A 14317-nucleotide genomic window follows, 5' to 3' on the forward strand; every position below is an offset into this window, starting at 1 on the left:
TCTTTTCTGATTAAAGTGTGTTATTTCAAAGAGAGCTGGACAAAACACATGAACCTAAACCCCTCGTGCAACACAAATCAGGTAATACCCAGTTGAGTTCAAAGAGCCTGACCACAATTAGGGCTGCGGAGGTCATGACATTTTGTCAGCCGGTGATTGTTAAGCTAATAACTGCCGGTCTCACGGTAATTTACCTTTTCAATGAACATAAACACATTTAGCATCTCCTGGCTTCCACGCACAGCCTACAAGCCACTGATGCAGACCTTTTGGAACATCTACATTTTAAAAAGTCTAAATTCATTTAATATAGCCTATACCATCACAATAAATCCATGATTTATTTTAGATGGGTCTAAAGAAAAGAAACAAGTCCTCCTATATGCTTAATTTAGTTATTTATGCAACTTTAGTTGTGATACAAACGTTGGGGTATAGGTTTTGATTTTTAATTCATTCTATAGACAGTTGCATAGCCTATAGAAATGTTGTGCAACATGAGCTCATGGGCTCTTATGAAGTGTTTGATTTAGATTTTCGAAAACATTTGCATTGATGTCAGAGTGATTAGAGAGACAATAGAGGGCTGAATACCAGGCAGTTAGAAGGTTTGGTAGGCTACTAATGACCAGCAGCAGCATCAGACCACAGTTTTGGAAAAGCCTAGTGTTGGAATCGGCTAAACATTGAGATATTAAATAAATGATAGACTTGAATTGGTAGAGTGAAAGAGACTGGGTTGGGTGTCAGAAGTTAATGGTCCTCTGTGTGAAGACTGTGTTGGGTGGTAGGGAGTAGAGCAACGGTTGAGATAGATGGACATCTGGGGGAAGGAGGGGTTGAGGTCAGTTCCCCTTAAGGGAGTAATCAGGGTTTAGTATCTGGTTACCTTCTTTCTGTTGAACCATAAGATGTAAGGATTGGAGAGAGAAGAAGTGTCCTAAAGTGGGATGTATATAACTGGGATGGTGAGAAATGTTAAAAGAATTAAACTTGGTTAAGCTTCTCTGGTGTCCGTGAGTTATTTACTCTGAAAAATAAGAACCTAACACTAGTTACATGACGAAACGGTCAGATGGAATTTGACTGCGGTCATGACTTGTGACCTGTGTGGTGGTAATGCGGTCACCGTAACAGCCCTAACCACAATACCGCTCACGATGAAAGCGCCAGTCCACTGTGACCAAATTATGATTCTGCAGAAGAATGTGGAGACAGGGTCACCTTGACATGAGCAGCCCTGATGGTGTCAAAACAAACTGAACTTGTGCTTCTCTCTCCTCTTGTCTTCTCAGATTTGCAGCCACCCCAGGGTCAGCCAGCTCCTCAGCAACATACGCTCACAGTGCATTTCCCACACCACTCTTGTCCTTCAGGGCGCCCTCACGCAGCCCAGGTCAGTCTGACACCTTCCTGTCACATGTGACCTCTTCCAATACTGTGGTCATAATAGTCATTTCTATTATTCTGTTCATCAGTGTTACCCCTGCCATTGAATAGGAGTGTCTAGCTGTCTAGGTCTGTTGCCTGTTAGTTTCAGAGGACCCATTTATTTCAAATAGATATTTTTTTTAAAGCCCAAATATCTACTCGTAGACACATGGAAGAAAACAGCAATTAACTTGTCAATTGAAAATTGTGATGCCAGATGGCCTGGATATTGCTTTCGCCTGGAAATTAAACTATGGAAAAGACATGTTTTGTTCGTCTGCTATTTCAGCACCCCTAGCAGGAGCGACTGTTCTAGCACCATAGCAACTCATTTATTTATCATTGGGTTCACATATCCACATTTTTTTGCCATGCCTTTTACACCTTTGCTCCCACACTCTAGAGTTTTCTCTCACCATTCTCTGAGCAAGTTAGTTAGCATGCATGCTACCACTTGTTAAAAGGCAGAATACAAGTATATGATGCAAGGATTTGGTCAAAAATAAGTTTGTTCCTCCAAATAGTATTGGCCAGGAGACTCGTTCCAGGTATGTTGTGTGTCTGAGTAAAGCCTAAGTAATATCCTACGCAATACGCATTGCAAGAAAGAAAATTAGCTATGCAAAATGGCCAGCTTGCATAGCTGCAAGTGTGTGTAGCCTCAGTTTAGTAACTCGACGCAGTCAATCAGTACAATTTATTTATAAAGCTCTTTTTACATCAGCAGATGTCACAAAGTGCTTATACAGAAACCCAGCCTAAAACACCAAAGCAAGCAATGCAGATGTAGAAGCATGGTGGCTAGGAAAAACTCCCTAGAAAGGCGCAAACCTAGGAAGAAACTTGGCGCAGTCAGGGTCTGAGGAGTGGCCAGTCTTCTTCTGGTTGTGTCAGTGAAGATTGTTCTTCAAGATGTTGAAACATTCATAGGTGACCAGCAGGGTGAAATAATAATCACAGTGGTTGTAGAGGGTGCAACAGGTCAGCACCTCAGGAGGCTTTTCATAGCTGAGCATTCAGACAGAGTATTTGTATCTATTAGGGATCCAACACATAATTACAGATAAAACATCATACCACTTCATATCTACAATACAAAATGTAGAATACCATCATACAACAGTATTACACTGTAGGTGTGTGTAGAGTTTTTGTGCTAGCTCCTGTGTGCGTATGTGATTTGTCTGTACCTATGTGTCTCTTCACAGTCCCCGCTGTTCCATGAGGTGTATTTTATCTGTTTTTTTTTTAATCTAATTTTACTGCTGCATCAGTTACTTGATGTGGAATAGAGTTCCATGTAGTCATGGCTCTATGTAGTACTGTGTGCCTCCCGTAGTCTGTTCTGGACTTGGGGACTGTGAAGAGACCTCTGGTGACATGTGTATGGCTTTACTCAAAGCCAGTGGCATGTCGTTAGTAAAGATTGAAATAAGTAATGGGCCAAGACAGCTTCCCTGGTGAATTACTGATTCTATTTGGATTATGTTGGAGAGGCTTCCATTGAAGAGCACCCTCTTTGTTCTGGTATACAGCTAACTCTTTATCCACAATATAGCAGGGGGTGTAAAGCCATAACACACATGTTTTTCCAGCAGCAGACAATGACCGATAATGTCAAAAAACCACACTGAAGTCTTAACAAATCAGCCTCGACAATCTTTTTAGCATTAATTTCTCTCAGCCAATCATCAGTCATTTGTGTAAGTGCTGTGCATGTTGAATGCCCTTCCCTATAAGCATGCTGAAAGTCTGTCAGTTTGTTGACTGTAAAATAGCATTGTATCTGGTTGGACAAAATGTTTTCCAAAAGTTTAGTAACGGTTGGTAAAAGGCTGATTGGTCGGCTTTTTGAGCCAGCAAAGTGCGCTTTACTATTCTTAGTTAGTGGAATGACTTTAGCTTCCCTCCAGGCCTGAGGGCACACACTTTCTAGAATACTTAAATTGAAGATATGGCAAAATAGGAGGGGCAATATTGTCCATTATTATGCTCAGTAATTTTCCATCCAAGTTGTCAGACACCGGTGGCTTGTCATAGTTGATAGACAACAATATTTTTTTACGTCTTCTAAACTCATTTGAAGGAATTCAAATGTACAATGTCTTTAATAATTTGGTCAGATATACAGTACCTGTCAGAAGTTTGGACACACTTACTCATTCAAGGGGTTTATTTTTACTATTTTCTACATTGTAGAATAATAGTAAAGACATCAAAACTATGAAATAGCACATATGGAATCATGTAGTAACAAAGTTTTACACAAATCAAAATGTATTTTATATTTGAGATTCTTCAAAGTAGCCACCCTTTGACTTGATGACAGCTTTGCACACTCTGAGCATTCTCTCAACCAGCTTCATGAGTCACCTGGAATGAATTTCAGTTAACAGGTGTGCCTTGTTAAAAGTTGGTTTGTGGAATTTCTTTCTTCCTTAATGTGTTTGAGCCAATCAGTTGTGTTGTGACAAGGTAGGGGTGGTATACAGAAGATAGCCCTATTTGGTTAAAGACCAAGAACAGCTGAAATAAGCAAAGAGAAATGACAGTCCATTATTTTAAGACATGAAGGTCAGTCAATCCGGAAAATGTCAAGAACTTTGAAAGTTTCTTCAAGTGGAGTCGCAAAAACCATCAAGCGCTATGAAACTGGCTCTCATGAGGACCGCCACAGGAAAGGAAGACCCAGAGTTACCTCTGCTGCAGAGGATAAGTTCATTCGAGTTACCAGCCACAGATTGCAGCCCAAATAAATGCTTCACAGAGTTCAAGTAACAGACACATCTCAACATGCATTGTTCAGAGGAGACTGCATGAATCAGGCCTTCATGGTCGAGTTGCTGCAAAGAAACCGCTACCAAAGGACACCAATAAGAAGAGACTTGCTTGTGCCAAGAAACATGAGCAATGGACATTAGACTGGTGGAAATATGTCCTTTTGGTCTGATGATACAAAATTTGAGCTTTTTGCTTACCACCGCCGTGTCTTTGTAAGACGCAGAGTAAGTGAACGGATGATCTCCGAATGTGTCGTTCCCACCGTGAAGCATGGAGGAGGAGATGTAATTGTGTGGGGGTGCTTTGCTGGTGACACTGATTTATTTAAAATTCAGGCATACTTAACAAGCATGGCTACAACAGCATTCTGCAGCAATACGCCATCCCGTCTGGTTTGCGTTTAGTCCCACTATCATTTGTTTTTCAACAGGACAATGACCCAACACACCTCCAGGCTGTGTAAGGGCTATTTGACCAAGAAGGGGAGTGATGGAGTGCTGCATCAGATGACCTGGCCTGTACAATCCGCCGACCTCAACCCAATTGAGATGGTTTGGGGTAAGTTGGACCGCAGAGTGAAGGAAAAGCAGCAAAGGAGTGCTCCGCATATGTGGGAACTCCTTCAAGACTGTTGGAAAAGCATTCCAGGTGAAGCTGGTTGAAAGAATTCCAACTGTGCGCAAAGCTGTCAAGGCGAAGGGTGGCTACTTTGAAGAATCAAAAATATATTTTGATTTAACACTTTTTGGGGTTACTACATGATTACTTATTTGTTATTTCATAGTTTTGATGTCTTCACTATTTTACAGTGTAGAAAATAATACAAATAAAGAAAAACCCTTGAATGAGTAGCTGTGTCCAAGCTTTTGACTGGTACTGTACTGTGTAGTGTCTGCATTTGTTGCTGGCATGTCATGCCCAAGTTTGCTAATCATGCCAATTAAAAAATCATTAAAGTAGTTGGCAATGTCAGTGGGTTTTGTAACGAATGAGCCATCCGATTCAATGAATGTTGGAGCTGAGTTTGCCTTTTTGCCCAAAATCTCATTGAAGGTGCTCCAATGCTTTTTACTATCATCCTTTATATAATTTATCTTTGTTTCATAGTGTAGTGAGAGGCAGAAGCAGGTCAGGGTTCCATAGCTGCAGTCAGAACAGCAGAAACTGGGTCAGCAGCACAATAATGTAGCACATCTGGTGAACAGGTCAGGGTTCCATAGGCAGAACAGCAGAAACTGGATCAGCAGCCCAACCAGGTGGACTGGGGACGAAGACAGTCAGGAGTGGCCAAGTAGTTCTGAGGTATGGTCCTAGGGCTCAGATTGTAGAAATCGAGGTAGCAACCTTAAGATCACACGGAAGAAATGCATCAGATATGACCATATGATTGACCGTAGCCCCTCGGCACATGCACTACATGACCAAAAGTATGTGGTCACCTGCTCGTTGAACATCTCATTCCAAAATCATGTGCATTGATTTGGACCTCCCTTTGCTGCTATAACAGCCTCCATTCTTCTGGGAAGGCTTTCCACTACATGTTGGAACATTGCTATGGGGACTTGCTTCCATTCAGCCACGAGCATTAGTGAGGTCGGGCACTGATGTTGGGTGATTAGGCCTGGCTCACAGTCGGCATTTCTATTCATCCCAAAGGTGTTTGATGGGGTTGAGGTCAGGGCTCTGTGCAGGCCAATCAAGTTCTTCCACACCGATCTTGACAAACCATTTCTGTATGGACCTTGTTTTGTGCACAGGGGCATTGTCATGCTGAAACAGGAAAGGGCCTTCTCTAAACTGTTGCCGCAAAATTGTAAGCACAGAATCATCTAGAATGTCATTGTATGCTGTAGCGTTAAAATTTCCCTTCACTGGAACTAAGGGGCTTAGCCTGAACCTTGAAATACAGCCCCCAGACCATTATTCCTCCTCCACCAAACTTTACAGTTGGCACTATGTATTGGGGCAGGTAGCGTTCTCCTGGCATCCGCTAAACCCAGATTCGCCCGTCGGACTGCCAAATGGTGATGCGTGATTCATCACTCCAGAGAATGCGTTTTTACTGCTCCAGAGTCCAATGGCAGCGAGCTTTACACCACTCCAGCCGATGCTTGGCATTGCGCATGGTGATCTTATCTTTCTGTCGGCTGCTCGGCCAAAGAAACCCATTTCATGAATGTCCCAGCGAACATTTATTGTGCTGATGTTACTTCCAGAAGCAGTTTGGAACACCGTTGTGAGTGTTGCAAACGAGGACAGACTATTTTTAAGCTCTACACGTTGTTGCTCAATTTCATTAAAGTCAGCAATGGGTGTGGCTGAAATAGCCGAATCCACTAATTTGAAGGGGTGTCCACATACTTTTGTATATATTGTGTAAACCTTTGCAGCATAGATACTGGGGACTGAGACAGGGGTGGGGGGGACACCGTGGTCCACTCTGACAATTTCCCTGGACAGGACAAACCAGGCAGAATATAACCCCACCCACTTTGCCAAAGCACAGCCTCCCACCACCAGAGGGATATCAACAGACAAACTTACTACCCTGAGATAAGGCAGCGTACAGCCCTCGATGATCTCCCCCCACCACACGAGCCCGAGGGGCGCGAGACCGAACAGGAAGATAATGTCAGTGACTACCCACTCAAGTCGAGTATAGTGAAAAAAGCCTGGCAAGACGTGATGCACTCCTTCTAGGGACGGCATGGGAGAGCACTAGCAAACCAGTAACTCAGCCCCCGTAATGGGGTCAGAGGCAGAGAATCCCAGTGGAGAGCGGAGGAGCCGGCCAGGCAAAGACTGCAAGGGTGGTTCGTCACTCCAATGCCTTGCCGTTCATTTTAGCACCTTTTGGCCAGACTGCTCAATCATTGGTAAAGACTTATTGGTTAAGACCGAGTCTGCGTCTCTCACATAGAGGTAGACCATTCCATAAAAATGCCGATCTGTAGGAGAAAGCCCAGCCTCCAGCTGTTTGCTTAGAAATTCTAGGGACAATGAGGCCTGCGTCTTGTCTGCAGCATACATGTTGGTATGTACGGCAGGACCAAATCGGAGAGATGGGTAAGAGCTTGTCAATGTAATGCTTTGTAGGTTAGCAGTAAAACCTTAATCAGCCGTAACATCAAGCCAGTGTAGAGTGGCTAGCCCTGGAGTAATATGATATTTAGATGATCATTTTGGGGTTCTAGTCAAGATTCTAGCAGATGTATTTAGCACTAGCGGTAGTTTATTTAGTGCTAGCTGGAGAGTAGAGCATTGCAGTGGTTTAATCTTGAAGTGACAAAAGCATGGATTAGTTTCTTACAAAGTGTCAGATTTTTACGGTGTTATGAAGATGGAAAAAGCTGCTCTTGAAATTTGTAATTTTTTCGGTATAGGAACTCGACGCTTTTAGTAACTTGGCGCAAACATACGTACAGTATAAAATAGGCTTTTGTTTGAATGCCTGTTCTGCCAATTGTTAAATGGTAGAAAACAAAAATACAATGCCCATTTTCTTATTCAAAATACGCTCCTAATTTGCTCTCAAAATAGTATTTGGCCAGGTGACAGGGTTCAGGTATGTTGTGTTTCTTAGTAAAAGCATTCCTCTTCCCCTTGCCCCTCCGCTCAGGAGCCCCCTGCAGCAGTCCCTGCTGGTGCCCTACATGCTGTGCCGAAACCTGCCGTATGGCTTTATCCAGGAGCTGGCCCGCATGACCCACCAGGAGGAGGTCTTCAGACAGGTGGGCTCAACCGACAGACCGAATGACACACAGACTATGCTTTTATTAGTGTGATGTTGTCCAAGCTAGTAGAAGGTAAGACTGATCATTTAAAGGTCAATTAGAAAACATTTGGTAATTGAGAATTCGATCAAACATTTGAGAAAAACCATGTGAAATGCAGAAGATTTTTTCCCCCTATTGTACATTTCACCTTGTTGATTTTCAGCTATCTTTACTGTTGTGCAATCCTCATTTGCTCACCTGCTCTTATGGGTCTTTCAGATCTTTGTTCCAGTCCTTCAAGGGCTCGCTCTGGCTGTGAAAGAATGTTCCTTCGACAGTGACAACTTTAAATTCCCCCTCATGGTAAGGTGGCAGCGGAGAAGTAGTGCAGCCTGTGAGAGAGCCTGTCTATTTAACTGATGGGGGGGGTTGAGATGTGCCAAAAGGATTATGTTCCCGGCGTGGCTGAACCTCTGCTAGCGTGACAAGCCAGTAAACCCTGAGCGAACCTTTTAGGCTCCCACCATAGAAATATATATTCAAGAATGGGAATTTTCCAATTGAAGTCAATGGTTCTGTTATTGGTGGACCGGTTGCCATATTGAGTGTGCACGTGTGTTCCATTCAAATTGCCGTGGTCTGAGGGGCTAGTAATTATATTTCTATGGCTCCCAGTACTCAAACTCAAGGCTGGGTAACAACATAATTTGACATTTTTACACACACCAGGTCACACCTGTCATAAGATGACATCAGGGGTTTTTTTACACCAGGGGACAGAAACTTAATTGAAGATCACATTTGAATATGGTCATTTAACAGTCAATGGTCAATGTTGGGTGGGTGTTTTGGGTGTTTATTGAACGTTCACTTACAACGTGTTTTGTTTTCTACAGGCCTTAGCTGAGCTCTGTGAGATAAAGTTTGGGAAGACTCACCCCATTTGCAATTTGGTGAGTATGTTCGGAGAGACTGAGACATCTTTCTTGTCTCTTCATCTATTACATAATTTGTAGGGGTTTAAAGGTACTTTTTTTCGTACCAAACCATTCGGTACAGGGACCTCGGTTAGGTCCACACTGTGAACATGAATTAATACATCAAAAAATTAAACACTAGGCCTATAGGCTATGCCTTCGCTGCATTGTATGCTTCTTGAGTAAATCTGATCTGAGAAAACATTTCAGGCTATTCCGTTAAAACAACTAGAGCCTATGAGCACGTTGGAATTAAAATCTTAATTGTCGCACTTCAAGCTGTCCTTTTGTGAGGTGCAGCCGGGAACTTGTTCTGTACGATGGCGAGTGGTGAAGTAGATGAACCAGGAGAATTATCCATCATCGTTTAATTCTTCCGTTTGGGAACATTTTGGCTTCCCAGTAGATTACTACGGCGATGGTCAGAGAGACCTCAAACATGTCACATTTACGCCGACATCACCCCAGTATTCCTACCAAGACAGAAACGCAAAACAACCACCACACAACTACATCTTCCCCATACATTTAAGCAGCCCTTTGCAGCTGATTCTGACCGGGCCAAAGAAATTACAAGAGCGATAGGTATGTTTATAGCCGTGGATATGCGCCCATTCTCAGTGGTTGAGAAGAATAGGGGGTTTCAGCACCTCGTGAAAGTGCGCGAGCCACGATACAAACTTCGCCCTCTCGTACCCATTTCAGCAAACTGGTACTACCCGCTCTATATAATCAAGCAAAATCGAAGTTGCCAATGAATTGGCCAATGCACCGTGTGTTGCGCTTACTACAGATGGATGGACCTCCAGGGCTACAGTGCTACTTAACAGTGACATCTCATTACCCCAGAGTGGGAAAGTAGAAGTACGGTGCTAAAGAATCAGCCCTTTGAAAATGTGCATATTTTTCTTTGTTAGCAAACATTATAGCACAGGCCAATACAATGTCATAGCCATGTTTACATATTCATTTCACATGCATATTGCACTTTATTTTAGTGTTGAGTAATTGTTTGTTTTTTCATGTAAAAATATCCAAAGTGTTGGTATTCTTGATTGTGCTCTCATCAGGCATTATGACTCATAACCATATGGAATTAGGATTACATGTACATTTTACATTTTAGTCATTTAGCAGACGCTCTTATCCAGAGCGACTTACAGTAGTGAATGCATACATTTCATACATTTTTTTTTTCTCCGTACTGGTCCCCCGTGGGAATCGAACCCACAACCCTGGCGTTGCAAACACCATGCTCTACCAACTGAGCCACACTTTGTATTTGCTTAAATAAACATAAGTTAACTACAATAACTGTTGACATTTAATTTTTCCGCTGTACCGAAACCGAACCGTGACCCCAAAACCACAATACATACCCGAACCATAGGTTCACCGTTACACCCCTTAGAATTAGCTAACAATCTCCTCCAAAGCACCTCATAATCCAAGGTGTTGACTCTTCTTCCCCATGGGAAGACAAAGGCTGCGTCCCAAATGGAACCCTACCCTATTCCCTTTGTAGTGCACTACTTTTCAATAGGTCCCATAGTGCTGTGTTCAGAAGTATTGCATCATAAAGGAAATTGTGTGCCCTTTGGGACATAGACAAAATCCCCGTATGCATAAATAAGGAATATATGCCTTCAGAAAGTGTTCAGACCCCTTGACTTTTTCCACATTTTTAGGTTACAGCCTTATTCTAAAATGTATTAAAACAAAAAAATCATAATTAATCTACACACAATACCCCATAATGACAAAGCAAAACGTTTTTTTTGTGCTAATTTATAAAAAATAAACTGAAATATCACATTTACATAGGTATTTATACCCTTTACCAGTACTTTGTTGAAGCACCTTTGGCAGCGATTACAGCCTCGAGTCTTCTTGGGTATGACGCTACAAGCTTGGCACACCTGTATTTGTGGAGTTTCTCCCATTCTTGTCTGCAGATCCTCTCATGCTCTGTCAGGTTGGATGGGTAGTGTTCCTGCACAGCTATTTTCAGGTCTCTCCAGAGATGTTCGATCGCATTAAACTCCTGGCTCTGGCAGGGCCACTCAAGGACATTCAGAGACTTGTCCTGAAGCCACTCCTGCGTTGTCTTGGCTGTGTGCTTAGGTTCGTTGTTCTGTTGGAAGGTGAACCTTTGCCCCAGTCTGAGATCCTGAGCACTCTGAAGCAGGTTTTCATCAAGGATCTCTCTGTACTTTGCTCCGTTCATCTTTTCCTCGATCCTGACTAGTCTTCCTGTCGCTGAAAAACATCCCCACTGCATGATGCTGCCACCACAATGCTTCATTGTAGGGATGGTGCCAGGTTTCCTCCAGATGTGACACTTGGCATTCAGGCCAAATAGTTCAATCTTGGTTTCATCAGACCAGAGAATCTTGTTTCTCACAATCCTGTCTCGGAGCTCTACGGACAATTCCTTCGACTTCATGGCTTGGTTTTTGCTCTGATATGCACTGTCAACTGTGGGACCTTATATAGACAGGTGTGTGCCTTTCCAAAATAATGTCAGATCAATTGAAATTACCACAGGTGGACTCCAATCAAGTTGTAGAAACAGCTCAAGTACGAGCAATGGGAACAGGATGCACCTGAGCTCAATTTCGAGTCTCACAGAAAATGGTCAGAGAACTTATGTAAATATGTTTGTTTTTTTTGCAAACACTTCTAAAAACGGGTTTTCTCTTTGTCATTATGGGTTATTGTGTGTAGATTGCTGAGGGATTATAATTTAAGGCTTTAACCTAAAAAGTGAAAAGTCAAGGCGTCTGAATACTTTCCGAAGGCACTGTAAGCTTATACTGTTTTTAGCGACACTAGAATCGTACCAATCAGAGTTTGAAATCAGTGCGAACCATGATGTAAGGCAATTCCATTCGTAATAGAACCTTGGTGAGAAATAAGCATAGGTGGTGTCCTCATCCTACTTTGAGCTTGGGCTGGATTGCGTTACAAAGATCTACAATATGCAGAAAACACAAACATTGTTTCACATTGTGAAGGGGTGTTGTACAGGTCACATGCAATTTGAATTGTCAGGGTTGTGGTATTGGTGACTGCCGTTACCAAGCAAGTATGGCTTAGAAATGTAATAGTCACCGTGTTAGCTCAGCAACAAAAAGAAACGTCCTCTCACTGTCAACTGCAAACTTAACGTGTACATATTTGTATGAACTTAACAAGATTCAACAACTGAGACATAAACTGAACAAGTTCCACAGACATGTGACTAATAGAAATGGAATAATGTGTCCCTGAACAAAGGGGGGGTCAAAATCAAAAGTAACAGTCAGTATCTGGTGTGGCCACCAGCTGCATTAAGTACTGCAGTGCATCTCCTCCTCATGGACTGCACCAGATTTGCCAGTTCTTGCTGTGAGATGTTACTCCACTCTTCCACCAAGGAACCTGCAAGTTGCCGGACATTTCTGGAGGGTCTGGGACCAACAGGTCCAAAGTACAGGCCTCGATGTAACGCTCATTCCTTCAACGATAAACGCGAATCCAACCATCACCCTTGGTGAGACAAAACCTCGACTCTTCAGTGAAGAGCACTTTTTGCCAGTCCTGTCTGGTCCAGCGACGGTGGTTTTGTATCCATAGGTGATGTTGTTGCCGGTGATGTCTGGTGTGGACCTGCCTTACAACAGGCCTACAAGCCCTCAGTCCAGCCTCTCTCAGCCTATTGCGAACAGTCTGAGCACTGATGGAGGGATTGCGCGTTCCTGGTGTAAATCGGGCAGTTGATGCCATCCTGTACCTGTCCCGCAGGTGTGATGTTCAGATGTACCTGTCCTGTGCAGGTGTTTTTACTCGTCGTCTGCCACTGCAAGGACGATCAGCTGTCCTTCCTGTCTCCCTGTAGCGCTGTCTTAGGCGTCTCACAGTACGGACATTGCAATTTATTGCCCTGGCCACATCTGCAGTACTCATGCCTCCTTGCAGCACGTTCACGTAGATGAGCAGGGACCCAGGGCATCTTTCTTTTGGTGTTTTTCAGAGTCAGAAGAAATGCCTCTTTAGTGTCCTATGTTTTCATAACTGTGACCTTAATTGCCTACCGTCTGTAATCTGTTAGTGTCTTAACGACCGTTCCACAGGTGCATGTTCATTAATAGTTTATGGTTCATTGAACAAGCATGGGAAACAGTGTTTAAACCCTTTACAATGAAGATCTGTGAAGTTATTTTGATTTTTATGAATTATCTTTGAAAGACAGTGTCCTGAAAAAGTGAGTTTCTTTTTTTGCTGAGTTTGTGCCTGTCTCGTGTGTGTCCTGTCCAGATGACATCTCTGCCCCTGTGGTGTCCCAAGTCTCTGGGCCCGGGGATGGGCCGAGAGGCTCAGAGACTGTCCTTCCTGGGAGCATTCTTCAGTCTGTCGGTCTTTGCAGAGGATGACGTGAGTAATAGGGGTAGAGTGAAGTTGCCCCTAGATGCTGATCCTGGGTCAGTATTGCATTTTCTACTCTAATGGTTAAGGTTAGAATTGTGGGAGAGGAAGCTGATCCTAAATCTGTACATTGAGGGAATTTCACCCTGGAGCTAGATGAATGTGTGCTTGTGTGACTCAATGCAATGTGGCCAAAAGATGAAAAGGAATGTAGCCCAGCAGCACTGCTTGTCCCTTGGAATTTTGTGAATTTGCCAATTTTGCTGATTGTTTACATCTTTCTGGTGGTTCCTGTTGTATTGCCTAAGTTTACTTCACAAAATGCTTTTTAAAAAAAAATGCTCACAGATATACGAATGACCATGACAAGTTTATATCATATTGCTTCCAGAATTATGTTGCCATTATATTTTACCAACAAAAAAATTACTTTTCCTACTCAGACCAAAGTGGGTGACAAGTACTTCTCGGGCCCAGCCATCACCATGGAGAACACTCGCGTGGGTAGCCAAACCCTGCAGCACTACCTGGAGTCAGCCCGGGTAAGTCCCACCCACCTGGCACGGCTGTACAGTGCGACCATTTTACTTTTTATTTAGGAGCACCAGTGTGCCGAGAACAATTCAGGAATCTAGCTTTATTAACACAAATATTTTTCATTGTGCTCCTAAGTTTTGTTGTGAGCCTACTTTTTTTTTTTTTTTTTACTTAAAGGTCCGCTTAGAGCCCTGCCTGGGTCTATCATTACTTTTATTTTGACTTTTAGTATACTTCCTTCAAGTTGGCATGACATAATACTTTTTACATGTTTCTTTGTCAGGGTGACTTGTTTAAAATTCTCCACAACATCCTACTAAATGGAGAGACAAGAGAGGTAGCGCTCAACTACATGGCAGCTCTGGTCAACCGCAATGTGAAGAAAGCCCAGATGCAGGTAAAAGGCTTAAAGCTTAGTAATCCTAGCCTATTTTAATTTAATCTTTAAAGCATCTCTATTGATGGTTT

At 42.9% G+C, this 14317-nt stretch overlaps 1 protein-coding gene across 6 annotated transcripts in view; it reads left to right on the forward strand.

The window, feature by feature from the left end:
• The window catches only part of LOC115168980 (ubiquitin conjugation factor E4 B), an 87321-nt gene that overhangs the window by 37573 nt on the left and 35431 nt on the right, over positions 1-14317 (forward strand). For all 6 annotated transcript variants that reach the window (XM_029724573.1, XM_029724572.1, XM_029724574.1 and 3 more), the window contains 7 exons: positions 1296-1396; positions 7832-7943; positions 8208-8291; positions 8825-8881; positions 13205-13321; positions 13756-13854; positions 14133-14246. In XM_029724573.1, the coding sequence (XP_029580433.1) occupies positions 1296-1396; positions 7832-7943; positions 8208-8291; positions 8825-8881; positions 13205-13321; positions 13756-13854; positions 14133-14246 (684 nt within the window). The remainder of the gene's footprint in view (positions 1-1295; positions 1397-7831; positions 7944-8207; positions 8292-8824; positions 8882-13204; positions 13322-13755; positions 13855-14132; positions 14247-14317) is intronic.

This window comes from Salmo trutta, chromosome 30, assembly GCF_901001165.1.
Source record: "Salmo trutta chromosome 30, fSalTru1.1, whole genome shotgun sequence".
NCBI classification, from domain to species: Eukaryota; Metazoa; Chordata; class Actinopteri; order Salmoniformes; family Salmonidae; genus Salmo; species Salmo trutta.